Here is a 27,444-nt window from a genome sequence, read left to right on the forward strand (position 1 = left end):
TCAGGAGGGGAAGGCAAAGGATTAAGCGTTTATTTACAATAATCCCTACCATGTGCCACACATCAGGTCAGACACTTTACAAGTACCTCATTTGATTCTCCCCCATGGGGAGATTTAATTAACCCCATGGAAACTCAGGCAGAGGTTAAGCGACTTGCCCAGGGTCACATAGCTAGAATGTCTAGGCTGGATCGTCTTCCTGACACCAGGTCAGTAAGAAAAAAGGGTGATCATCGGCGGCAATCATCAAAGAACCGGCTCCAGCAAGAGTGTGGCTAGAACACGGGATGACAGTGTGAACCAGAGCTGAAAAAGAGTGATCCCAAAACACGTGTGTATTAAATGTCGCATTAGGGGGTAAGCAAAGAATGAGCCACTGGAGGATTTTGAGCAGGGAAATGCCTTGCTTGTAAGAAATGTGAAGATAATTCATTCAAGATCAGTAACTAAATGGGTGAGGGGCAGACTAATGGAAAAGTTAAGGTGTTTCACTTCTAAGCTTCTCACATTCTGTTCATCTAAGAGCTATCTTCTAATCCCAGTCTATAAGAGGGCAGGCAGTTGAGAAATAAGAATAAGGCTTGACAATCCTCCAGTATCTGAGTCATTTTTAGACTATATATATATATATATATATATATGTATGTATAGTTAAATTATTTGCCTCAGAGTATTGATTTCCTTGGAGGGTCAGAGGCATTTTCAAATACAAATGCTTCGGGTTTCCCATGCTTGTAATTATTTATCATTGGTCTCTCCATAAGCATGACTAAAAAATTGATTCCTTATAATAACCCTATGGCCATTTAATTTTATTTGGACTTTTTAAAGTAAAAATAGCTTGAGAGTATTTTAAACATTACAATTTTTAGATGACTTTTCTTGGAACATTCACTCCCAAAATCTTGAAAAATTCAGCTTTCCTATGTCTTAAAAGTGTTTCCATCACTCAGGTCTAAAATTAACTGATTGTTTAAATTGAGGAGGTGCTGATACTTAAGGACTATACAAATGTGTCTCCCTGCTATGAAAGCAGCAATTCCTAAAAAAAGAAAAAGAAAACCTTAGACCCTTTCTAAAACAGTTCATGAATTTGGAGCTGTAAGGTGCCTTAAAAGTCTTCAATTCTAATCTATTAATAAAGAACCTGAGGCCCAGATAGATTATGAGGCCTGTCCAGTCACACAAGCAAATCATTAGAGGCTAGAACTCAAACCTAGATCTTTAGATCCAATTGAAGACTCTCTACTATATCACATCATTCTTGTCACGGCCAACTACTCTAGGCCTTTTTTCTACAGACACTTTCAATGAGTTGGATAGAGGATTGAGCATCTTTGAGTGCCTCATAAGGGCCTCACCATCACCTACTGCAGGACCCTGAGCTGTTCCTATACTCTCGACTCAAGCCTACTCTGTTCTGCAAGAACCCAGGACAGTGATGAATCCATTTCCACGAACACAATTTCTGCTCAACTCACAGGAGGTACAATGAGGGACCTGCAGTACAAGAGGTAATTCCAAGGTCTCTCCCCACTCACTTCTTCTGTATCTCTTCCTTCTCAATGTATTTGCATTGCCCCACCCCAATCATGACAACTCGATCAACATAAAACAATTTATTTTTTAAAAGTTTTCCAGAAATACTGGCTAAATTTTTCAATTACAAGGCAAAACACAGACAAACCAATACACGTATTTATTGTGGGACGAGTGCAATGGATGGACGGGGGGGGGGGGGGGAGGGCAGAGGTCCGTTCCCTTTGTCAGTGACACGTGCCTTCCACAAACATTCATCAAGGTGAGGTGGGCTGGGAAAAGGAGGGGGAGATATGCCAGTCACTGGTTGTTAGACGTCTAAAGTCTTAGTCCATCAAGTCGTGTGTAAATGTCCTATCCAAGGGCATCACGGTCTCTTCTGATTGAGATCTAGAAGCACAGGTTTCTTACAATGCTCACTAAAGGCAGGCGAGAACTGGGATAACTAATTACGGGGCTCCTTCAAGTCTCCAAATAAAGATTAAAACACACATATGTTTGGAAGGGATTTAGAAAAAATAATTTCCCCCCAATCTTGCCCTTCAAAATTTAAATCAGCATCCATCCATCCATCCATCCATCCATCCATCCATCCATTCAGGGGCTACAATCGGAGCCAGACGACAGACAGGCCCTGCCCAGATAGAGAGCACAACACTGTTCTTCCTGTGACAGGTTACTATACATAGGCAGCCTGTTCCAGGCTTCCACAGCCACAGCCTGTCTTTCTATAGTACTTACAGCCCATCATTCTTTTATCTTATAACGCCCTCAATCCCCTCAGAGGGCTTGTATGCCCTTGTTGACTGAGAGCAAATAAAAGTTTTATTTAGGGGATTTTAAGAGATCTAGAATGATTATAGCCTCAATGGGTTTTAACAAAAACAAGTTTGATTAATTCTGCATGTGATCACATATAGTTAAACACACACACACACAAGTATCTTTATAACATAAAATGAACAATTTGTAAAGGATTACAGGTAATACCTAAGAAAAATAGATCCCAGCAGTTTTGTGGTAAGTTTTATATAGAAATATGAACTTACAGGTATAGATCCATATAGCTATATGCCCATATACCTAAATTTATGTATATATAAATACATACATGTGCATATGTCTAATAACCCAGAAATTTCTAAAGCAGCAATCTCAAAAGATAAAAAAAATGCAATTAAGACATGTGATTGATCAATGGCCATTGGTGTGTTAATGTGCATCATTTCATTAAAGGACTGATCAATTCCTGGCTTTTCTCACCATTTATGAATTAATAATTACTTTTTAATTCTTTAGATTTATAAGGTGCCTTTTCTTTTAAGGGCATATAACATTTTCACAGGCATGTGAGTTCCTTGTTCAAAGGTCACAATCAAATCCTTTGCCTTTCAATTTGACAGTTTACCTGCTCAATTCTTCATTTCTCCTGATACAGGATTTGGAAACCTTGGTATTTTGCAAAACCAGTGCAACAAGCTCATTAAAATCATTATTCATGACCTAGAACAGCAGTTTACATCACAGTAATGTACAAAAGTATCTCTTCGTGCAAAAATATAAATAAAACCACAAAATGCATTAGCTATGTTAAACATTTTCTAAATTAGTTTTAGAAGCATTTAATAATATGTCAAATGTACATCCCTGTTATTTTCCCAAATAATAATCCTCTTCTGCAGAGGAAGATCAACTCTGTTTCATTTACATTAGCAATGGAATTTAAAAGAAGTTGTCTCATTGAAAGAAATCTTTGAAAATGACTAACATTTGCTTATGTGGGAAATTATGTGTCTCTTCTTTTTCCCTCTGAAAGTAAGATGGTGCTAAGTTCCATCTCTTTCTGAGTTCCAAGGAGGGGCAAAGTCTCTTAGAAGCAGTCTCTCTTTCCCCACACCTACCCCCTTTAGGCTCCCCCTGGAGAAGCCGTGGGGTAGATGCAGGGCACCAATAGGAAAACAATGACGATAAGCCTCCCCTTTCAGAGAACTGGTCTAGGAGTACCACTGGAGCATAGGGGAGAAAGTATGCCCTTTGTATTGAATATGTTGTGTTGGAATAAGAGAAAATAATCTTGCACAAGTCTGTTGATTAAGACAGAAAGACTGGGGTGGAATTAAAAAAAATCAACTAGGTATCTCTTTACAAATGTTCATTTCTGACTGAAAATTAAGGTTGTACTGCCTGGGCATAATATGGATCCATACTGATTTAATTAGACCACCCCACTTTTTTTTTTTAAGGCAGTTGGCTACAAGGTACCAGGAAGAGTGCTGCAGGAATGATGAATGAAAAATTCTAAGAAAACAGAGGAAAGGTGATATAAACATTATATATATATATAAATATTATATAGCATATATATAGTATATAATATATAGTCTTCGTAATTAAATTATATTTGCATAGACCAGTAGTTTACAAACTTTCACATATGTATCTTGTTGATTCTCATAATCTGTGAGCGAGGCAGGCAGCTAGCTGGGGGAACAAAGTAAAATTCAGGAGAGTTGTGCCTTTCCCAAGATCACACAACTACAAAGTCAAAAACATCACATAAACGATCTTCACTAATTAGTAGAAAAAATATTATATGCAAGAATCTTGTTTTAGAGAATTTAGAAAACGCCCAGTTGCTAAGGCATAATGGAAACAGGCATCATGGAAATACAGTATTGCAGCATCTTATTTATTTAAAAGAAAAAGAACTGGAATGGGCTTTTAGGGTATATTACTTCTCCAAAAAGACAAAGAGGGAAGAGTTTCAAAAAGGGATTGACTACATGAGTTCTGGGCCTCTGCAAGTCTGTTATCAAATAAATGGAAAAATGAAAAAGATTTTAAAAATTTGCTCCAATAACATAAAACATTTATTAAAAAAAGAGAAAGAAATGAGAATCCCTCCTGAGTAACTTGTAAAAATGGAGTGGGCAACTGGTGAGGCATGAAATTTTTGTTCTTTTTATGCTGACAGTCTGAGTGATTCCTAAACATAGCCCTAGTTTATTTCCAACTATTCTGGTTTGAAGATAATGTTTAAATCTAGTAAAGATTCTAGGTTTTGTGGCAAATGTACCTAGAGACTCATTTTTCCTCTTCTCATGTTCAATAGTCCTAGCAAAACTATACAAGTTTCCATCATCTTACCTTCCCTATTCTCCAGGAAAAAAGTTAATTTTGGTTATGCCACCAAAGTGGGGGTTTGGTAAGGGTAAAAGTAATTACCTCTAATTACACTTCTACAATGTCAGTCAATAGCAAAATGTGTGACTTACAGCAAACTGAATATAAACACTGACTTGGACAAACTCTCTCCAAAGAGGAAGTGGCATAAGGCGCTTTATTTAACAAAGTTCCAGATGATGCAGAGGCATAAATTTGAGGGCAGTGATCAGTCAGTTAATAAAACACAAATACCGCCCCATCTCTTTATATGCCAACTTGGTCAAACCAGGAAACTCCCATTTTTTTTTTTTTTTGGCACAGGAAGACTAATGAAGGAAATGAGCTTGTTGTTTATTGGGTTCTGAGTCAAGGTCAGACTGAAGCTCTTACAAAAGGATCTCTCTGTTCTGGATGATGCTTATATCATCAGCCTTTGTAATGATCCTCAAATACATTCAGCATAGAGTAATTAGCTAGCTAAGGGAAAGAGCATCCACCTAAATAAAGAGGCAGCACAGCTGATGGTCATTTAATACACTCAAAGCCATCACTTTGTTAGTATTAGCAGAGAGCAAAGATAACTCTCTCCAGATTGAAATGACCAAATTAAATAGTCTTCTTCAATGCTGGGATAGCTTAAAATGAAAATTGTCAAAGGGTTAGAGAGAACTTATTTATGAAATCACTGACTTCCAGCTGTAAGGCATCTTAGAAACAATCTACTTAACCTGGAGTCCATGAATTTGATTAAAAAAATATTTTGAGAACTGTATTTCAGCATAATTCATTTTATGCCAAAGGAATCCCTAACATATGCAGGGGTCCAACATACTGAAACCTCCTCATTTTAGAGATGAGGAAACTTGAAAAACCAAGATACTGTGGCAATAAACTAACATTTGGTGCCTTCTGGGGACAGAAAGAAAGGATGAGGCAATTCTATCACAATAATCACACACTGCCTCAATCCCTTCTGGCAGCCACTACTGTCTGATCAAAAATGCAGCAAATACATTCTTTGCCAAGTAGATAACAAAGACAGTGGGTGAGGGGTAACAAGAATGCCGTACTAACAACAGATCTGCAAGATGAGGAGGTGGTGGTCCAGGGTCATGAATTGTGTCAGAGATAAAAAGGGAAATCTAGACTTTCGTTTTGTTGCTGTTGCAATAGAGAAAAGTGGTCACTCTCCTAAGCTTCTTTCCCATCCTGAGTCTATAAATCCCAACAACATGAGGCATAAAGGAGAAGTCTGGGTTTGCCTGCAACTCAACAAGAACACTATTTTAGCCTCCTGGAAACAAACAGGGAGTAGACAATTATTGAGAAGCATTTTCTAGCACAGTCATATACAAAATCCTAGAGGGGGGACACCTGCTGCCTCTGGTTTCTGAGAGCCAGTTCAAAAGGCAGAAATGGGGAGGGTTCTATTTACCTTTCCTATCACCAAATGGTGATCCAGGTTGGGTAGACTAGACCACACCAGGCCACTTCTGAAAAGACAACATGGAAACGTCATTAGGCCACTAGAGTGACTGATCAATCCGTGAGTCTAGACACTGCAGAATTCTATCAATCCTTGGCTTTATCCTTAGTGACTTTAATCATGAATGGTATTGTCACAGGTACTTGGGGTATCTGTAAAGTTCCAATAAAGCTCTTTGTTAACTATAGCCATCAGCTGGAGCCCACCTATGTCTGGACAGAGGCAGTATCCTAGCAGCATTTAAGCCAACGACTTCATTTCGCAGAACCAAACCAAAAATGGGATCCAGACTGTAGCAGTGAAGACTCATGTCTTTTTATTATTTTTAGATGACCATGTCTACTGGGGGCTTGTACAGTATTAATAAACCCAGCTATTAGATCAAGTGAGGAGGACTACATCTCCACTTCTTGAAACTCTAGAAACAACTAGCACATCAGGAGCTTGGGAAATGGGTACGGGGGGGCCTTTTGATGGGTTTTTATTGATGTGATCACTGTTGGGATTTCACCAGCAAAATATGTGATCCCTAGAAAATTTAATACAAAATTTGGCCAGTGGTCTACCTGATCAGTCACAACCTGCTTCACTCAGCTACTCCTTAAGTCAGTACTTTTAAGAGGAACTTGTCATAATGACTAGTGTTCAGAACTCAATTTCGTTCCAATATGCAATGTCCAAGGAGTCTAAAATACTACTGAACAGATTTAAACAAGTAACTTTGATGGATCTCTAACAGACCCTCTCCTTATGCCCTTTACTATTGTCTTAGGAGAGTGTGTAAAGAAATACCATTTTAGGATTTCTTACGCAGATCCTATGGTTCTGAGGAATTAAGGCAACCATTTCATATATAGGTCTATAAGAAATGTCTCCACTGACAAATTCCAACTTCTACTTAATGATTCTCAGACTCTCTCAAAGGGGGTACTGAAAAATTATCAAAATTCATTTTAATCCACCTTAATGTAAAAAAATGTAATGCGAGAAGAGACATAAAAAATTCAGCCATAAATATCCCCAAATAGCTTTGAATCACTGTCTTACACTGGGCAGTGGGCATCCATATTTGTCAAAGATGTTACCATTTTGTGTGTTGTGTACCTGCAAAGAAACTTAGGGCAGTTATTAAATTTGTGTGTATGGAAATGCCTTTTAAAAGTCATGATAATTACATACAACATATGCATTTCTATACACACATTTTAGCCTCAAACTTTGGTTCAGATCACACAAAGATGCAAGTCATTCTTTACATGACCCTTGACACCAAAACCTATCATTACAGAAATATGCTTATATGTACTCAAGAAAATATGCACCAAAATTAAGACTCAAGACTATTCAGCAATGAGTTTTCAATGCTTAACATTCACAGGTACAGTGGGGAAAAGCTCTTTACAAAGTTCAAAGTCCTTTATAAAAATATATATACTTTCTTGGTGAAAAAAAATTTTTTTAGCCAAGTCTAAGACTGTTATAAATCATTGTGCTTGCAACTGGTAATTCCCTGGGAGGAAAAATAAGCAGCAAATGGGAACTTCACCCCAGATTTATTGACCGCTTAAAGGAGGTCAAAATTTTGAGAACTTAAATTTCTATCTCTTGTTCAGAGCACATAAGGCAGTAGTGATTCTAAGTTTACCTAAGTCTAATACCATTAAATCAACCTGGTTTGAAGGAAATTTCTGATTATCCAGGGAAAAAGAGGAAAAGGAGGCTTTCAATTGCTCTATTTGTGACTTTTGGATAATAAATAACATATCTTTTTGGTAAAGTTCACGGGAAAAGCCTTTGACATCAATCTTCAATCTTTGTCTGAGAACAAGAGATAGCCTTAGAACTAACAAAACAGCTAAAATATATTAAGGGACCTTGGATTCTAGCCTTTTGTAGTTGTGGACAAAGTGTTCATTCCTAAAGGAAAACTGTTTCAATGCAAACTGTCACAGAAGCAGTGAGGACTTGGGACAGTGATACAGGTTTTAGGCTTCTGATTGATGAATTTATGATAGAGTAATGAAGATGACCCCTTTTTTACTCACTGGTTTGTGTTTCTTTTTCAGAGGATTGAGACTCTTGAACTGATTTCTCAAGCCACCAGTAAGAAAGCTTGGACCATACCACTGTGATGTATAAACCTCAACCAGCAACCGGGACAGGAGAGACCTCCAGGGACTGCTCACTATACACCTGCGTCAGTACTGCGAGGCTGAAAGCCCTCCCTCCGTAGACTGGTCATATCTAGGCGTGTCAAAACCTCACAGCGCACAAGTAAAGTATCATCTTTAATGAAGGTTCTTTGCCTAAGGGCTTGCAAGTGCATGAAAGTTACGTAGCCAAAACCTTTGGGGTTCCGGGGGATGGTGGGCCTCTGGAAGGCCAGCAGCTCTGGTTTGGCATCCATGATCTCTTCATGATTCTGCCTCACCGGTGCTTCAGACTGATCAAGGATAGTAAGGCGGATAGTGCCCTGGAAGGGCCAGGGCAGGTGGCTGTCATACTCCCCTTGCATAGTGTGGACAAAGAGGGAAATGTAGTTAGCACAGCGCGCTGCACTGGGCAGCTGGAGGTGAAGGCGCATGCAGAGCTTGTAGCCAGGCTTGCCAGTATAGAACCCGGGGCTGTGGATGACCACAGGCTTCTCTTCTTCTTGAGACTTCAAGTGCATCCCAAAGTTGTTGATCTTCCAGATATAGATGCCATTGCACTGTTGGGCCTCCATCTCGGCGACTCTGTCCTCTAGGGTCCGGATGGTCCGCTTGAGGTCCCCCACGCAGGCACTCTGTGTTTCCATCTTGGCAGTCAGCTCACGGATTTGATGGTCCTGTATCACAAGGCGACTCTCCAGCTGCTGGATGGTCTCGTGGAAGTTTTTCACCTCTGGGGGGGCCCCTGAGGAAGGGGGTCCGGGGTCGAAAGCTGCGGCACTGATATTCTGGATGGCCCGGGCCATCATCCGCATGTGGGCCAGAATGTCCTCCTGTAGGTGGCGTGCCAGGTGATTCCTCTGCATCTAGAACAAAAACTTGTGAGAGTCAGTGACCAGAGCAAGTAAACTGAAAAAAGAATGAGGAAAAGTCAGAGATGATTCTAAAGGGATGAAAGAGGAAAAATGAAAATAATAATGAAAACATCGATTATTTTGAAGTTTGCAACCACCCCATGAGTTCGATACTCTGCTTAGTATCAACAGCACTTGAGAGAGGGGCTGCCTGGACCTCCGATCTCATGACAGGACTGGAACTTGGCTATTCCTGAACTCAGACTCCTGTCGTCTCTGGTTTACCTGGAACTTCTAATGACCTAAGACTAGATTTCTTCTTTGAAGCATCTGACTGGGTAATGGAAATGCCACAACTTAACAGAAGAGTTTTTCTTGATGGTTATAAAGAAACTCACCTTTTCAAGACACCCAAAAGCACTGAACGTACATGGAATTGGAGCTACTGGGCAATCTATTGCGTAGTGATTAGTCATCTGGAAAACAAAACAAAACAATTTCCATGCAAGACATGATTTTCTCTAGACAGTGAAATAATATTAAGATAGACTATTTAAATTTCCAATAAACTATTAATAAGCATAATTTCAAGGTCACATACTACAGGTGAAGTATTAAGTCCCACCTTATTCCAAGAGATTTCACATATAATGGATTTTTGGGAAGATAAGAAACTCAGTCCTATTGTAGGTCTAGACTTCCCTCTAGTGGTGTTCAGAGGAAAGAGACTTGTTTGCACTCACTAATCAAAATCAGAATCAGAAATCTGAGCTGTCTGTGTATGTGTGATAGGGCTCACCACCTAAAGCAGGGCTGTTCCTGACCAGTGCTGGGGACACTAGCCCTGAACACTAGCAAAGCTGCCCCCCCCCTTTTGTTTTCTTCCTTTGCCCTTGGGCCAGTCAGTCATGTTGTGGCCTAGCTCAGCTCTATTGGTCAATATGTAAATAGAGTTCCTTGCTGAGTGACTCAAGTTCTAAAGTTACAAGCCCAGTTCTTGTTTCTGATACCTTCATTTCAATGTAGCAGAAACCTTAACAGATAAGAGGCCTCTCTGAACAGTACCTGAATGGCTTCTTCTTCCATTTTAAATGAAAAATAAGACTGTATTTAGAAGTCAAGGTTGGTACAACCATAGTTATTTGTGAGATCTCAGAAGTGATACTTTTTTTTTTTAAAAGAAAATAAATTTTGAGAAGGGAATTGGGGGCAGTGATATGTGAATCAGGAAAAACTATTAAAATGAACATTGTTATCTTTTAGAGATAAACCCAATCGATCATTTCAGCAGAACAATCAATCAAATGGCAAAGTCTACTGAGTTTTCATTACTACATGCTGATAGATTTCATCGTTGTAATAAAATATCCTACCAATAATTCAATTTTTGCTCTTGAATTGCCCAAACATTTTAAAACAGAAATAAGGCAGAACTTTCTATCCAAACTGTCAAAGATACTGTCCGGTCCACCACAGTCATTCCATCTGGGATGCCTAGCATTCTCACAATACCTTAGAATGTCTTATTAGGCTTCAGGATCTACTGATGTCAGAAAATGATTAAATTTGCTTTATCTTATGCCTTCCTCTTTCTCAGATGGATACTAAATTCCCAAGGGACACTTACTATGGCAGAGGTATATCTGACATAACATTCTTAAATCTATGAGCTTGAAGATATGTTTGAAGATGGGAATGCTCGGTTCAAATAACCCTTCATTTAAAAATCACTGATGTTTTGGAGGGGAAGATAAAGACAGATAGATAGACAATAGATACAGATAGACATTTGTGTGGGTTTATGTACAGATAGAGTTGGAAAGGCCTTTAAGAAGACATTTAAGTCATCTAACCCAGCCCTCTCATATCATAGGAAGAAGACATTGAGGCCAGAAGTGAAGGATCTTGCCTAAGGTCATGGCACTTCAACTTCAGCCTTTTCTTCGTGGCAGAGATTTGGGGCTGAGTTTGTGCCTCTTCAGAGTTCTGAGCAATTCAACAAAAAATGACTGATACTGTTGACCTAGCTCAAGCAGGCTCCCTTATCACTCAAAAAGAATTCCATGACCCTGTGCCACACTATGGAGCATCTCTATTTAAAACATTTTTTTGGTATTTTATTCTCAACTCTGACACAGATCCCCTTCCTGAGAGATTTCAGTGAATGATTTGTATTTGTGAAAAAGAATGAAGTTGCCCTACCTGTTCCCGGATAAGCATGGTATTACAATATTCACAGAAGACTGTTGCCAATGGGCAATTCTGGTCATGAAACTGCATTTTGAAGAAAAAGAAAAAAGGCATAATCTATAATGTATATTTTATCTCAATCCATTAGCAATTAAGCAAGTGTGAGGTAGATTTTTCTCCCAGTCCACATTACACAGAAACAGTGAGATTTGTATAGCATCCACTACTTCAATAGTTTCAAGAACTGATTTTTCCCTTTTTCCCAGGGCACTCATGAATTTAAGTGTTCTACTTCTCTGAACAGAATACTGTTCAAAATGCAATAGTTTTTCAATTGTTACTGGATGACTAGCTACAAACAGCTGGGGCTAGTGGGATTTATGTTAAGCATTAATTCCAATTCCTCACAGACAATATTTTTCCACCAACAGCATGAAGCCACCTAACAAAGCTCTTGTATAATGGGATTATTAAATGTAATCGTTTCTGATTTTGGTATGTTGGTATCTTCATTGTTCTAAGTCAAATCCCATTATTAGATTTCCTCATCACCAGATAGAATCTCTAAGTCTCTATAGTTTGGAAAACCAAATCCCAGGCTTCAAGTTAAATGACTAGTCACAACACTGGGAAAAAAATCCACATTCCATGTTGATTCTATATGTACCTCGGTGGGGACAAAGTAGATGGGATTTTGCTCTAATTATGGCTTTTCCTAATTTCACTTGTCTCTCTTTCAAAATAATAGCCAACACTAACATACCACTTGCTCTTTGCCAGGTGCTCCAGAACTTTACAATCACGAGCTCCTTGAATCCTCACAACAACCTGGAAAGGGAGTTGCTATGACTCATTTTACAGATGAAGAAACTAAGGCAAAGAGAGAGTTACATGACTTGCCCAGGATCTCATAGCTAGCAATTCTCTGGGACCCATTTTTTTGAATTCAGATTCTCTTGACTCCAAGCCAGGCCCCTATCATTGGCTGCCCCAAACATTTTAAAGAGCAGCAAACTATACATAAGGAGAAGTTTGACAAAGTACATAGGGAGCAACAGTTACAAGATAATACAAACTCTCTGAGGCTTGGATCTTAGTTCTAATTTTGTCAATGGCAGCATAATCTTTACTCACACAAGCCTCTCCACTCAATTTCTTGCTATAAAGTCAAGAAACAACCTCCTTCACTATCAAGGCATTCTAAAAGTAAATGGGAACTGTTTCAAGTTTGGTACTTTATAGGCCTAACCAAAGAAATACCAAAGCATTATGAACTTTTGTTTTTTAAACAGTATTTCCTCTGTGTTCTTCACAAACTTGATCCTGAATAACCTAGATATTTCCAAGATGAGTCTTTAAGAAACAAGAGGTGGGAATATAGATCTAAACACCTTTCCTATAACTTTGTCCCTGTGAAGCTTTTCAATGAGAAAAAAAAATGTTTCAATGTGAATTAACCTTCTTTAAGTTAATATCAATGCATTTAAAACCTTTCAGTCACTCCAGTGAGAATATATTTCAGTCTTCTTAAGCATCAAAAGCTAACTTGCCCAGAGTGATAATGAAGTTAAAAGGTTCTATTACATGAAGGATATGTGATTTCATCAATGGGAACCCCATCCACCAGTGCAGACTGCAATCTTTCACACAGCAGTTAAAACCATGGAATTGCCTGGAGGTGAAGGGCCTTGTCTTGGCATCACAAAAATAGGTGACTGAAGCTAAATTTGAACCCAGATCTCTCTGACCCCCCAGGATCAATGCCCCACTCATTATGTCGTGATGCCATATTATGGCAAAAAATTTCCATCCCTTCATGGTCCTTCTCAAATGTAGACAGATATCGATTTCCAGGCCACCTGTAAAAGGTCAATACATACCTCTTTCTCTTCAAATGGCATTGGCACTGCACAATTCACACAAGACACTTGTCGTCTTGGACACTCCATGAGCATATGATTGTGAAGGACATATTTCCGAAAGGAAAGGTGGCACTGTGGGCATTCTGCAAGGGCAAACTCACAATGTATCTGGTGATCCTGTAAGAAGAGCAAAATGAAAATCAATTACTGTCTGTTAAGATGAAAGGTTCCACCTTATCCCAGCACATTGAGTTAGCCACTATTCAGATATGAGAGAACATGGATATGGTATGATCTAGCACAGGACCATGAACAATAAAGCTACTCTAACGAGTACTTTCAAATATTAGGATTTTAAAATTCATAGAGTAAGTGCAAACGGGTCATATATATGCAGAGGCAAAAGAGCTAACCCTCCAATCAGAAGGAACTGTATTCAAATCTGCTTCTGACACATACAGGCTACATGACCCTGGGCAGGTCCCTTTATTGATCAGTGCTGTGGGCAAAAAAGGTGCCAACCTGCACTGGCAGAGGAGATTTCCTTGCCCAGGAATTCTCCACACCCAGAAATCCCAACCCTAGTCTCTATCACAACTGTCACACATTCAGTCAGAAAGAGATTCAGAGTCACAGAACAAAAGTTCTCTCCACGTTCAGGTCTTCTCCAGTAAAGCACACTCAAGGAGGAGCTCCTCAAAGGACCAGTCATTCACCTTGGAGTGTGCAATCAGCCACTGGCTGACATGAGTGGTCTCACTTAAACTGACTTCCCAGAAAAGCAGATGCTACTGTTCATGTCATCACTTCATTAAATCGCTAGCTACAGGAGTATCCCATCTAACAAAGAAATGCACAAGTGCTGAAAGCCTAGAGATCAAAGTACAAGGAAGACAATGATAAAGGGAGGACAGTAAAAGATTCTCAGGACAAAACTGATTCCTTCTTTCAAAGTGGGAGAAACGGGGATGGGCGTTCAGTATGGTATTGTATGACCCAGACCAGCTTGGCTGCAGATCAGCATCACACAAAGATAGTTGTGGCAGAAGAGGAGGGAAAAAACATTGCCTTCTCTTTCACTGCTGGATCTCTATTTTTCTATGGTTATTTTCTATGGTAGACCACAATCAAAGGATTACCAAACTAAACTGCTTTGGAAATACTACAGAATAGAAAATAGATTTACAGTCCACCTCGAGATGCCTCAGTTCCATCTTCAGCAGACAACCTTCATTTGGACATTTCACCATAAGCGAGAGGATTTCCCGTTTAGCAAAGTTGTCAGGAAATAGTTGATTTTCCATCAGTATTTCATTGTCCACAGGACATTTGTGACCTGCGTCTCTACCAAAAATAAAAGAAAAATGGATACAATTATTAGTGGGCAATTCAAACTTACTTCTCATTCGACAAATTTTCTATTTCATATCTATTACTAAAACAATTGATGACAACTACTGGCAACAGGCCAATCCCATAGTACAAATCAATAAGGGATTTTTTAAAGTGGGGCTATTCAACACCATCAGAGAAGTGTAGACTTTGCTGGATAAGCTTACTGGCAGATGGTTGAAGAAGACTAAGGGATGACCCTGAGTAGTGTGGACAGTCACAACAGTGCCATTCCAGGTCGATTCATGGAAATAGTATAAGAGTGCTTCCAAGAGTTCATCAAACCAACCAGTTTTCCTGGGGCATGCTGAAGACTAGGCACAGCTTAAACCCAATTGGGGGCACAATGGAAGTGGCTTCAAGAGGACCAATGGAAAAAGAAATGGATTTGTGGAGTCAGCAGTACAATGTCAAATCCAGCTGGTGTCCAAGAACCCAAAATGTGAGTAGGTCACCAAAGGGTTCAAGGCCTGTTCCTTCATCTGAAGGACAGTGGCTGGGGGGAGGTGGGGTAAAACCTTTATTGATCTCCTTATCCTTACAGGGTCCTTGTAGTGAGCAGTCAAGTACCCACTTGGGAGCTATTCTCATCAGGGTGTATACATCCCCTGGTGCCATGGGGTTGCCCTTAGCCCTCAGTCTCAGACTACCTCATTCCTTATAAAGGTAGTTACCACTTCTGGCCTCACTTATCTGCTTATTATTATCTTCTAGCCTCTGCCCACTCATTCCTATCACAAGTTTTAAAATGACAAAGTGCTTCTTGATGCATGTTCTCAGATCCCTTTACCTAGGCAACACTGAGATTTCCTCACAGTGAATAAAGTGGTATTTGAGGCATGAAATTGCAGACCTTTATTTACTTTAAAATTCAAGGACTCTAAATCTGGGAGACCATATACAGGATGCCCACAAAACATATAGGATATCTATACAAAATATAAAACTGTTACCTGGAGTACCAGAATTCTTTTGGAAATAAACAGAATTAGATTTACAGGGACGGATATACTTTGTTGGTTAAAGGAATCACAGAGAGTTGGAAGGAACCATAGAGATCACTTTGCACTCCCTCTCATTTCATAGATGAGGAAACAGAGACCTAGTGAGATGGAAAGGATTTCCTAGACAATGAAATGGCATAACTGGGGTTTAAACTCAGGTCCTGACTCTAAACAGTTGTTGGTAATGACCTTACATGATATCACTTCTATGAGCATTAATATAAGTGGAAGTAGATAGCTGAAGTTTTAAAGGGGAATATAGAAAAAGAAAAACCTTCAAATTTCTTCCTGTGGGTTTTGCTTCCTTTTCTAGTTCCATCCTGTGCAGGAAAACCTCACTATATATTTAAAAAAAAAAGAAAAAAGTTTCAGCTAGCTTTCTAAGCCGGCATGACATTTGGTGACACATTCTACGTCACTAGCTTCATAAGAGGAAACCCAATACCCACACCCTAGTTCTATTTACTACATATATCTTGTGAAGAAGCACTGGGGGAAACGATGAAAGCAAAAGTTGAGCCAACAAGATTGGTTTCCCAGGGTTTTTTTTGTTTTTTTTTGTTTTTAGGTTTTTGCAAGGCAATGGGGTTAAGTGGCTTGCCCAAGGCCACACAGCTAGGTAATTATTAAGTGTCTGAGACCGGATTTGAACCCAGGTACTCCTGACTCCAAGGCTGGTGCTTTATCCAGTACGCCACCTAGCTGCCCCCCAGGTACTTTTTCAAAGCAATGACCCAACAGTTTCTCAATCCACAATGCTCATGTTTGTGTCACAGAAATAAAGTTCCTTGAAGTACTAAAGAATAAATCTTCAGCATAGTATTAAATTAGAAACTTAGAGAAGAGCTAGGTTTTATAGCTAGAACCCTTAATTTATTCATGTCTCAGGTTTCCCACTTGTAGATAAAGATACTAGTTATTCAACTACTTCACATGGATCTCAGAATTTAAAAAGGAAGAAAAGAAAGAGGGGGAGAGGAAGGAAAAGAAAGGAGAGGAAAAAGTCATCGTTGTAACAGCTGCTGCTACGACTACAATACCACGGCTGCTACCACATTTTTTTTAGTTCAAGTGATACAAATTATCCCCTGCAATTTGTAGTTAACTGGTGAGTTAACCATCTACAGCTGACTCTGTGTTACTGTAGATTTTATAAAGAAAAACCCCCTAAAAAGTTTAGAGCTACCTCTGGTATACATAGGTGAAGTAAAAATGAGAGATTTCTTAGAAACCTTTAATCCATTCTTGGAAATCCTCTCCCTAACCAGAGTATCACTTACAAATGAAAGGGTGTGAGGGCAAATCATTCTTACTGTTGTGCATAAACATGGCCAAGCTGAGTTAGATATTTAAAATTAAAATGATAATTCATTCCCCCCAAAAAACCCAATGGTTAGGAGTTTGATTTTTTTCACTAATGTTCTCAACTTGTGGCTCCTATTTTCTGTTTTGGTCTTACTGTCTGAGAGAAAAAAAATAAAACTTCTATGTCCTTTCTCAGAGTATAGTGATTTTTCTGTCAATCTTTATAACAAGATCTAGAAGAAATGGCTTTATAAAGAGGGGGGAGAAAGGCAGTTACCTAATAACTGTGGCTGGAAACAGAATCCAGCTCTCTCAGCTTACTGTCTGGTATCCTACATTACTCATGCCACTTCTTACCCGGTAAAATTACCTCTTGAGAAACTAAAAGCTCTATGTTTTGTTACCTTATTGACTTGACAATGCAGGCTTTGCAGAACCGATGGCCACATGGGGTTTGCACGGCTTCCCGTAATGCCATCAGACAGATGGGACACTCATATTTGCTTTCGAGGGGCGGATCAAACTCCACATCATAACCTTGAATCTCTTCAATCAAGGAGCTGGAAAGGTTCCCAGGAATGGTGCTCCCATTTACACTGTCCTCCTTTGCAACAGTGCCACAAGCATTGGCCATGGCAGCACAACAGTCGCTTTCTGACTGGTTGGCACCACAGCTGTCTTCACAGTTTAGCAGACTCATCTTTGCTAGATGGCCAAGCAACTTCTCTACAGAAACAGCAAGAAGAAAACAATGCTTTAAAACTAGATTTATTTAGCATCCATTCTCTTTGTCCAATTTTTGACTTTAAGCAAAGGGATTATTTCTTGAAATCTCAATTCAGATATTATTTCCTCCACTCAGCCTTCCCTGATACTGCCCACTTACCCACTCTTCCTCTCAAACATTCCCAGGGACCCTCTCTCAAATATATATATATATATATATATACATACACATATATGTATGTATATACACACACACATATATATTTAAGCTCTTTGACAGTAAATATTATGCATATCCGTAGATGCTTAATGAAGTCAATAAATAAGCACATGGTTCAGCTAGAGAAGTCCTCAATGAAGAGGAGGCAAACCTCACTGACTCACCATTCTGCCCTTTACTTGGGCCCCTCCCTCGATCTTTCTGGACCTCAGCTGAGGGGATTCAAAGGAGATTATCAGAAGTTCTGGTTCCAACATTGGAGAGCTGACACACAAATATATTATTTCATTGATGCTCACAGGAGGCCCACCTATTATTATTCCCATTCCAGGGCCCAAACTCCCAACAATCAGAGGACTTAAGTAACAAAGTCACTATGTCAAGTACCTAAGATGGTTTCTTGCCTCCAAGTCTATCAATTTTCTTTGCTCCCTCAGGCACCTTCATACATGACTTAGCTCCTTGAGATTTTGGACTCTCTTCATATTCTCAGCCCCCTGCATTGCCTTGTTGTGGACATGTGCATCTGTGCTGGTGTTTTACATATACATGCATTTCTGGATGTATTTTTAAATTAAGACCAGCTTCCCCAACTTGCCCAAATACCAACTTCCCCATAAGCCCATTCCTATTACTAACTGGAGGGAGCTTTTTATTGCAAACTCTTTTTTCCTTAGGCAGGCAACCTGATGGACTTCTACTCCTAGGGGCTCTGATGTCAAACTTTATGTGAACATCCACTCAGTTTGGAACGTATGTGCCCAAGGGATCCAGTAGTAGCTTTAGCTGCCCCTGTGTCACTATTAAAACTGCCCAGACAGTATTCACTAAGATCACTTAACCAGACATCTACTACTATGCCAACCCTAGGGACAAGAAGCCAGGCTCTCCCTCTAATGAGAAGAAACAACCTGAATACTGATAAGCTATATCTAAGGTACATACGAAACAGTGGGATGAGGGTGGGGCATTGATCATGAAAGGCTTCTCATAGAAGGGATATGCACTTGAAGGAATCATGGAGGTTCCAAGAGGCAGAGGGGAGATGAGGAATTATTGTTCTGACTCGGGAGCCAGAATGCTATAAAAGCACAGTCAATAGGCCAGTGTAACTGGAATCTGTGTGTCTTTCATTCTCAAAGAGAATCAGGGAGGTGATGCCATGACAAACATGTGAAGTGGATTTGAGTGAGGCAAGGTTGGGCTAAGTCACCAGCCTCACTTTCTCCTCCAGAGCCACTTGGGTCCAGTGGCCAGATATAGATCTGGACGATTGGAGATGGCCCAGGATTATCTAGAATACAGAAAGTGCTGAATGACATGTTTATAAATTTATATGGTATCTGTGTTTAAAAAGATTTTAAGGTTAATCTCTGAACTATTCATCCAGAGAACAAACTTATACTACAGGTGAGCATCTAGTGTATGACATCAACTGTAATGAATAACTGGCAGTCTCTTTTCCATAGTCTTTCAATCATCTTAAATCTAGGAAATACAAGACCAAGATTCTCTATGAAGTCACATAGTTTTGACTTAGCCTTATCTTACTCAAAAACAACAACAAACCCAAAATTTTATCTTTCACCTCTCCAGTGTTCTAAGAAAATCATCACTTATAGTTCTAAGAGCCAGTAAGTTCAGCAGTAAAATTATAAGTCACTTTCATTTTATTGAGAATATTTTACAGCAAGACTTGGCATTGAAGGTGAGAATACAATGATGCTATGAATCAAAAGGGGTTCAGCTCAGGACTCGCTGGCTACTTCACCACAGTCAAAAGGCTTCTCAAACTAGCAAAGCCTTCACTCTTGGCCCTTCCTCTTCCAACTGGTGAGTTCCTCCCTGGAAACCACCACCCTTTAAGGAAGTGTCCCTTTCAAATCTGGTTCTGCCACAAGACTACTTTTCACCTTCCTCCATCTTTTTCTCAGCTCTCCCTTTTATTTTATTCTATTAAAATGTAACCTCTTTGAAGGCAGGGACTGCCTTTGGATACTAACAGTATTCCCAGGGTTTAGTAAGATACTAATATTAATATTACAGAGTGCACAGTACACAGTAAAACCTATGTTCTTAATATTAAGAAAAGTTTTTTTGCTCTGTCAGTCTTACCTGGTGTTAACAGTTTGGAAGTAATAGTCACCAATAAATGATGTTTATAGTTTACCTTTTTAAAAAAAACGAGTACCTGTCTAAACAGTTTGTTTTGCTTTGACTGGTGACATTTTGTCCTTTGTTTACATGATGTTACACAATGTCTTATGAACCTGAAAGTCAATTTCTCTTTGTAAGCAGTTTATTTGTTGTTGAGCAGCTGCTTAGGAACTGGAATGAATTTTTAAAACAGATCATTAGATATGATCGATTAGTTATACAATGATGTTTCCTATAAACAGAGGAGATTTTATTTTAAAATGGTTAAATATGGAGCAAAGGATCAAATATGCTAGCTATTATTTTATGTATAAAGACAAAAAAAAATCTAATATTATTTCTCAAGAATCAAGAAGTCTAACCCAAAGAAACGAAATCAAAATCAATCAAATTGAAAGTAAATACATATCAGAAGATTAAAGAATCACAGATTTAGAATTAGGAGACAGGCCTTAGAGGCCACTGAATTCAACCCTCATTTTACAATTGAAGGCCCTGAGGTGCTGAGATGAATAGCTTGTGCAGCATCAATCAGAAAGGGTCTGAGGCAGGGCTAGGGTCCAGGTCATCCTGAATCCTGTTGGATGGTTTCAATGTTATTTCATTTCAGAATCAAAAAATATTTTAGGAAAGAAAGATGCTTCCAAGGTTGGGAAACAAAAGATACCTGTTTTGGGTAGGAGCCATCTTGTTAGTTCTCAGTATAGCTCTGTTATGAAAAAGGTGAATTTTTTTTTAAACACTTATGATAAAAACTATTATCTATTACTTTCAGGCTTGCAAAGAATGTCATATAGTCTCTCATCTCATTTCTGCCTCACAATCATCTTGAGATAAGTACTCTGGTGATCATTCTAACCTCTTTTTAAGTAGCAATATGTCACCAAAAGAAAACCCAACCCCAAATCACTCTGGTTGTGGAGTCTAAATACTCCGGATTCAAGTACTGGCTCTGCCTCTTGCAAGAGTGATTTGGGACAAATTGTTGAATTTCTGTGGGCATCAATTTCTATACCTGGAAAATGAAAGGGTCTGACCAATGACTTCTACCTCTACAAGCTAAGACCCCTGAAGAATTTGCAGTTCATCTGAAACTTGCCCATCATTACAGATATCATGAACTGAGGTCTCTCCTTCATGTGTACTTGCCTATCTATGAGACCCCTGGATTTTCATCTGTTACCTATTTGCCATTACTGAAATCAACATTTTAAAAAGTCAAGCAAAAATGTAATTTGCCTTAAATGGCATTTTGACGAATAAATAAAGCAAAATTAACAGGTAAATTCATACTCACATGCTCACTACAGGAGAATAACTATTTTTACTGGTCCTACTAAGAAACATAGTAGGTTATGCCATATATGACATGTGTAACTTCATAAAGAAATCCTGCTATATCTTAAACTGAACATGGTGTTTTATCCCCCAGGTGTATTTTATATGATTAAAAGGCAAAATTTTTTTCCCCTGGGGTGACATAGCTCTCTTTAGTCTTAAGAGAAAAATATGAATGTGCTTTCATATACATATGACTAATGTAGCACTTTATTGTTTACAAAGCAGCTTATATATATTATCTCATTAGATTATTTTTAAAGACAATAAAGGGGGAAAAATCAGCAAAACAGAGCAATATATCAAAAAAGCCTGAAAATACATTTAATGTACACCACTGGAGGATCTTATGATTTATAAAAAGCCCTGTTAGATACATGAGGTAACTGCTTTACATATCAAGAAACTGAGGCTCAGTGAAATCACACTGCTGATAGAACCTGCGTCCTTGGCCAGTGTTTTTTATCCACCAGGCCAGCAATGACATGCCCAATTTTTCATGAAATGTATCTGAGGTGGTGTTGCTGATAAAGCCCCAAACTCTGAAAAAATATTTGAAAATTAGTGCCAGAGAGTAATGTTCCTAAATAATAATTCATTCTTTAAAAACCAGCAGTTTTTTCACTGCATATGTTGTCTTCCCTCTGTTGGTACAGATTCAGACTTGTGACCCAAGAGCTGCTCTGGATGCAATATTCATGAGCCTTTAGCCTGGCTAATAAAACAACACTTCCAGACTCGTGATGCTCCCCCTCCAACAGTAAACACTTTGTCACCTGCCCTGGACCAGCCTTTCCAGCTTGTGCTCTGATGACCTTTGAGAACTCAGCATCATTTCTAGACCACAAGGAGGCACCCAAATATTTGAATGGGAGATACTTAGGTTTTTATTTCATATAAATGAAAGGCAACAATAAGCCACACAGCAGACAAAAGTTGCCAGGTATATAGTTTAAAGTATATAGAGGCCCTGCTCTTATATAGTGTACTTATCTCTTGCAGACAGCTATTTGTAGGTTGTCTCCTCCATTCAAACCTGAATCTCCAGAATGCAGGGATCTGTTTTTGTCTCTGGGTTTAGTGCGGTCCCTGTTAGACCGCAGGAGCTGACTAAAGGTCTGCTCACCTAGACCAAGAAGGAAGCCTACTTTCTCCTCCTCCCAATATTCATCTTCTACTCATTTATCAAACAATTCCTTTTTGGGGAAATCTTCATTTTCTCAGCCTGTGCAAACAAACTCATAGGTTTTTCCACAATTTAAACACATCTTTTCTGACTAATGCATTTCTAAGAAAGTTATTCAATCAGTTACAATTTTGGTGGAAAAAAATTCCAGTAAAAATGCAGTTTAAAGATATCAATCAAGCATTAAAAGAAAATACTAGTGACTTACATTTTCTCAAAAAAAAAAAATACTCCTTGCTTTAGGAATTAAGGCCATGTATCCTATCTATCACTGTCTTTTCCTGAATACTAACTCTCTTCATAGATAATGTTAAAAGGCTGTTTACTCCACCTTCAAGGGAACACTGGGAAAGGAAGAGGCCCAACCCAGAGCAGATCAGTTTTTGGTCAGTTTTTTTCCTCTCTGGTTTTCCTGATGAGCAAAATAATTAAGACTTGGTAGTTCCTTCAAAGAATGGAAGAATAAACCACCAGGAAGGAAAGAACCAAGTCTTTATGAAGTACTATGGGCTATGCCCTTTAGGTTTAGTATTTTAGTATTTTATAATAATGATCTCCACCTTCATAATCAACCTAGGAGGCAAGTACCATGATTAATTGTTCCCACTGCACAGTTGAGGAATCCAAGGCAGAAGGCAGGGAAGGATCTGCCCAGAGTCAAGCAATGAGTAAGTGTCTGAGTTGGTTTTGAGCTCAGGTCTTCCGGACTCCAGACCCTGGACCACTCCTGCTGCCTTTAGGCAGCGTAGGGCACTGGACAGGCCAAAGAAAGGGGGGAAGGCCACATGGGAGCTCTCCCTCTGGCTCCTCCGACAGTCATCCCTTGGGGCAGGTGGCTTCGCTTGTCTAGGCCCCGGTTTCCACATATGTAGAAATAAGGGACCAGATGAAATCATTTCCAAATTTTAAAACTATTTTGGAAACTGAGGTCAGGTTATGCACCTTTTAGTGATGAACTCAACAAGGAGACATTTTAGACATAACCAATAAGGAAAGTTGTTTTGCTTAACTGTACATATGTTACAAGAGTTTTTTTGTCTTCCTTTTGGGTGAGGTGATGGTGGAAGAAATATGTGCTTGTTAACTTTGAAAAAACAAACAACAAAGAGTAATAAAGAGAGAAAAGAAATAAAACTGCTTCTGATTGAATGGTTATTTTCATCTTCCTTTGTAGCTATCTTCTATTTATCTAAGACATACAGCCTCCTTCAACAGAATGAAACTAGAGGACCCAGTTGAGGAAACTGAGGCAAAGGTGAAGTTCCTTGCCCTGGGTCACCTGAGGCCACAGTTGAACTCAGGCCCAACACTTACTTCATCCTTGGAACCAGCTGTCTCCTAGGCAAACTGACTTGCCAAGGTCAGGAAATATTTGGAGCCACTTTTGAGCTCAGCTTTTTCTGCCTCCAGGCCCAGTCCTCTCCACTGCCCCACTGCTCACTCCAGCTGGACTGGGAGGTAGGAGGTTAGCCTACAAGACAGATCATTGGATTCAAGAGTCAAAAACACTTGGATTTGTGTTTGACCTTGGAAACATCACTGACCTTCTGGTAGTCTGCTTTTTTCCAACTAGAAAATAGGGACAATTTGTAGACTAGCACCTACCTCACGGTTTATTTCAAAGATGAAATAAAAGTTGCAGAGTACTTTGAAATCCTTATGGGTCTATAGAAATGTGAGACATTATTTTATCAGTAAAGCTCTGACCCCATTGTTATTCAGTTGTATCTGTCTCTTCATGACCCTATTTGGGGTTTTCTTGGCAAAGATCCTGGAGTGGTTTGCCATTTCCTTTTCCACCCCAAGTGAATAACTAACGGGGAGGGGAAATAACTCCCTTTCACCCTTTCACCGATCTGCTGGAACCATGAACTAGTGGTAGCTTTCTTTCCTGCTGGGTCTCTGGGTTTTTAGTTCTGAATTAGAGGCAAAAGAAAGACTTTAATTGGCTAAAAAGTTGTTAGGCAACCACTACAAGCTTCTTTTGGTTCCACTGTGCATAGAAATACCATTGAGAATATGGCCAGACACCAGAGGTTCCCATAAATCACTAAATACTGAAGCACCCAATGATACTTGTTAGGTTTCCCAGGTTGGGAAAGGAAAAGACAACTGGTTCATGCAACAAGAGCTGCAGGTAGGGATAAGGTGAAATAAAGGTCAAGAAAAGCTTCAAATAACACTTTCAAACATGATTTTTAGCTCAGATCAAAGTTTTCACAGGATGTTTTTTAAAAATATCACATCTGACATACAAAGAAAGAGACAGGAAGTAGAGGTGTAAACAAAGTATTGTCAAAGGACCAATATTTTTTTTTTTGGATTAAGACTCCTAGAGAAGTTGTTTCCCATAGATTATTCTATGATGAAAGGACAGATTTGATTAAACAATATGAATTTTTTTTTGCAAGGGCCACACAGCTAGGTAATCAGGTGTATACCCCTGACTCCAGGGCCAGTACTCCATCCACTGTGCCACCTAGTGGCCCCTGAATCTTTTAAAGCAATGAAGGGGGGGATTTAAAATTCAAAAGACTGAAAGTAAATTTCAAACTTGTGAGTTAAAATGAAGACAACAGAGGGAGAAGAATTAGAAATGATTGTCATCATCCAAATTTTGGAATAAGGCTTTCTTAAAAAATTTAAGTACGTGAGTATTTAATTACCTAGCTGTGTGGCCTTGGGCAAGCCACTTCACCCCATTCCCTCGCAAAAACCCTAAATAAATAAATTAATTAATTAATTGAGCCTAACTGTGCCAATATTAAGGCTGCTATTCTAAAGTATTCTGCAATGTGATGGTTGGCAGCGGGTGACCTGAGCTTGGATCATTAATCTGACCCATTGGAAATCGGTTTGCTCATCAGTAGCATGAGGGAGTTGGACTCCCCGAGATCTCTAAGGTCCCCTCTTGTGTGAACATTTTAGCCTTCGTGAAGGCTGTTGCTAAAATGTACATGTAATACGGCACAAAGACTTCAGGTCCGCTTCCCTCTGACAACCGGGTGAAGAAGGTGGCACAAGGATTATCTCTTTTATTTTATTTAGGTTTTTCTGGCAAGGCAATGGGGTGAAGTGGCTTGCCCCAGGCCACACGGCTGATCATGATCAAGCGTCTGAGGCTGGATTCGAACTCGGGTCCCCCGACCCCACCCCCTGCGCCAGCTGGCCGCCCCGCCGGGTGGGGCCCCCGGGATCAGAACAGTGAATGGCCTTCCAGGCGTCACCCCGAGGGTGCGATTGCCCGCGGCGCCGGGCACCTGTGCCAGCCCCGTCGGCCTCGGGGCGGCCGCATGGCGGCTCGCTTCTCCGAGACCCCGGGCGCAGCCCCGCCGGGCCGGAGGGCGAGGAGGCCGGGCCGCGGGCGCTCGCCCCGTGCCCCGTGCCCCGGGCGGCTGAGGCGGGCGCCGGGCCCGTCCCCTCTCCGGCAGGGCCGGGTCTGCCCCGGACGGAGGCCCCTCCCCGCCGCCCGCGGCCCCGCACTCACCCGCGCCGCTCCGGGCTCCCGCCGGGCCGCCCCGCCGCCGCCCGAGCTTCCGCCTTCCCGGCTCCCCGGGGCCGCCACCGCGCCTGCGCCGCCGCCGCCGACGGCGCCCGAGAGGGGACATCCGCTCCCCGGCGGCGCAGCGCCCCCTGCCGCCGCGGCGGTGCCGCCGCCCCGCGCCCCCCCCGGGAGTGCCCCCGGCGCGGCGCGGACGTGACGGAGCCGGAAGTGACGCGCGGCGGCCCGGAGCGGGGATTCCCGGGCTGGGGGAGGGGAGGGGGTGTGGCCGCGGCTCCCGACCCGGCATGGAGCTTCATTCGCGCCTCCTCCCCATGGCCAAGCGTCCCTGTTATATTAGTTCTTCTACCCATGATCATCACTTGCTATTAAATTACATTGTCCCCCCCCACTATCGGCGCTTGTCGAGCTTTATTAGCGCGTCCTACCCACGATCGGTGCTTATAACTTGAGTTCTGCTCCGCGGGCTCCTCCTCCCAGGAGCATCCCCCGCTACTCCTCCTACCTAGCACCAGGACTGGTTATTGGAGCTAGATCCACCGCTCTTGCCCATCAACAAGGCGTGTTCCTCCGGTCATTTACATCTACCCGGCGTCTCCAGACACAAAACCGCGTCAGACACCCATGGCGTGGCGCCTACAGCCGCCATCCAGCCGAGCCTCCTCTCGCCCTTGCTCGCCACGCCCACCGGCGCGCTCTCCCTCTCCTATTGGCCGCTCCCCCGGGGGCGGGACGCCCCAGCCAATAGCTGACCTCGTATTGTAACTCATCCGTGGAAATTAACCAGTCTGGAGAAGTCATTCAGTTTCACCGGGACAGCCTAAGGAGGGCACTGCCCGGGTGGGAGCATGGTGGGGTCTGGCAACACTCTCCTCCCCAACCTCCCTTCTGAAGGGCTCAGAACGTTTTTACTAACTTCCCCTTTTCCAGAATCTCTCTATTTTCTTCTTTATATCCTACTGCTAAACTAACGCCTCGGACAAAGGAGGGGTTTAATTTTTTATAATTTATGGCTTTTTAAGTTAGATTCATATGATACCTGAATATTTGAATCTCAGCGGATATAATCTCAAATCTTTTATGGCCTCTGTAGTCATTTTTTAAAGATTTTATTCATTTTCAGTTTTACAATGTTTCTCCTAATCTTACCTCCCTCCCCCACCCCCCACGGAAGGCAATTTGCCAGTCTTTACATTTTTTCCATGGTATATGTTGATCCAAATTGAGTGTGATGAGACAGAAATCTGAAGTCATTTTGAATGGAATTTCCCTTTGTACTCCTTCCCACTGGGTTTTGTTTGTTATAGAATAAAAATGCTGGTGATTTCCATGAGTTTATCTTCTTTTTTTTTTTTTAGGTTTTTGCAA

At 40.7% G+C, this 27,444-nt stretch overlaps 1 protein-coding gene across 5 annotated transcripts; it reads right to left on the minus strand.

Annotated features, from left to right (window-relative positions):
- Window positions 1-1,604: 1,604 nt before the first annotated feature.
- On the minus strand, window positions 1,605-26,733 carry TRAF6 (TNF receptor associated factor 6). 5 transcript variants are annotated; one of them, XM_074230493.1, is made up of 8 exons: window positions 26,062-26,087; window positions 23,889-24,045; window positions 17,352-17,673; window positions 14,440-14,590; window positions 13,265-13,423; window positions 11,397-11,468; window positions 9,593-9,670; window positions 1,605-9,206 (listed from the first exon to the last, which is right to left on the minus strand). In XM_074230493.1, the coding sequence occupies exons 3-8, from the start codon at window positions 17,645-17,647 to the stop codon at window positions 8,376-8,378; spliced, it is 1,587 nt and encodes a 528-aa protein (XP_074086594.1). In that variant the 5' UTR covers window positions 17,648-17,673; window positions 23,889-24,045; window positions 26,062-26,087; the 3' UTR covers window positions 1,605-8,375. The 5 variants fall into 5 exon arrangements, with proteins under 5 accessions (XP_074086594.1, XP_074086595.1, XP_074086596.1 ...); XM_074230494.1 differs by lacking the exons at window positions 23,889-24,045; window positions 26,062-26,087 and adding an exon at window positions 26,582-26,733; XM_074230495.1 differs by lacking the exons at window positions 23,889-24,045; window positions 26,062-26,087 and adding an exon at window positions 26,505-26,563.
- Between the last annotated feature and the right edge of the window lie 711 nt (window positions 26,734-27,444).

This window comes from Macrotis lagotis, chromosome 3 (genome assembly GCF_037893015.1).
Source record: "Macrotis lagotis isolate mMagLag1 chromosome 3, bilby.v1.9.chrom.fasta, whole genome shotgun sequence".
NCBI classification, from domain to species: domain Eukaryota; kingdom Metazoa; phylum Chordata; class Mammalia; order Peramelemorphia; family Peramelidae; genus Macrotis; species Macrotis lagotis.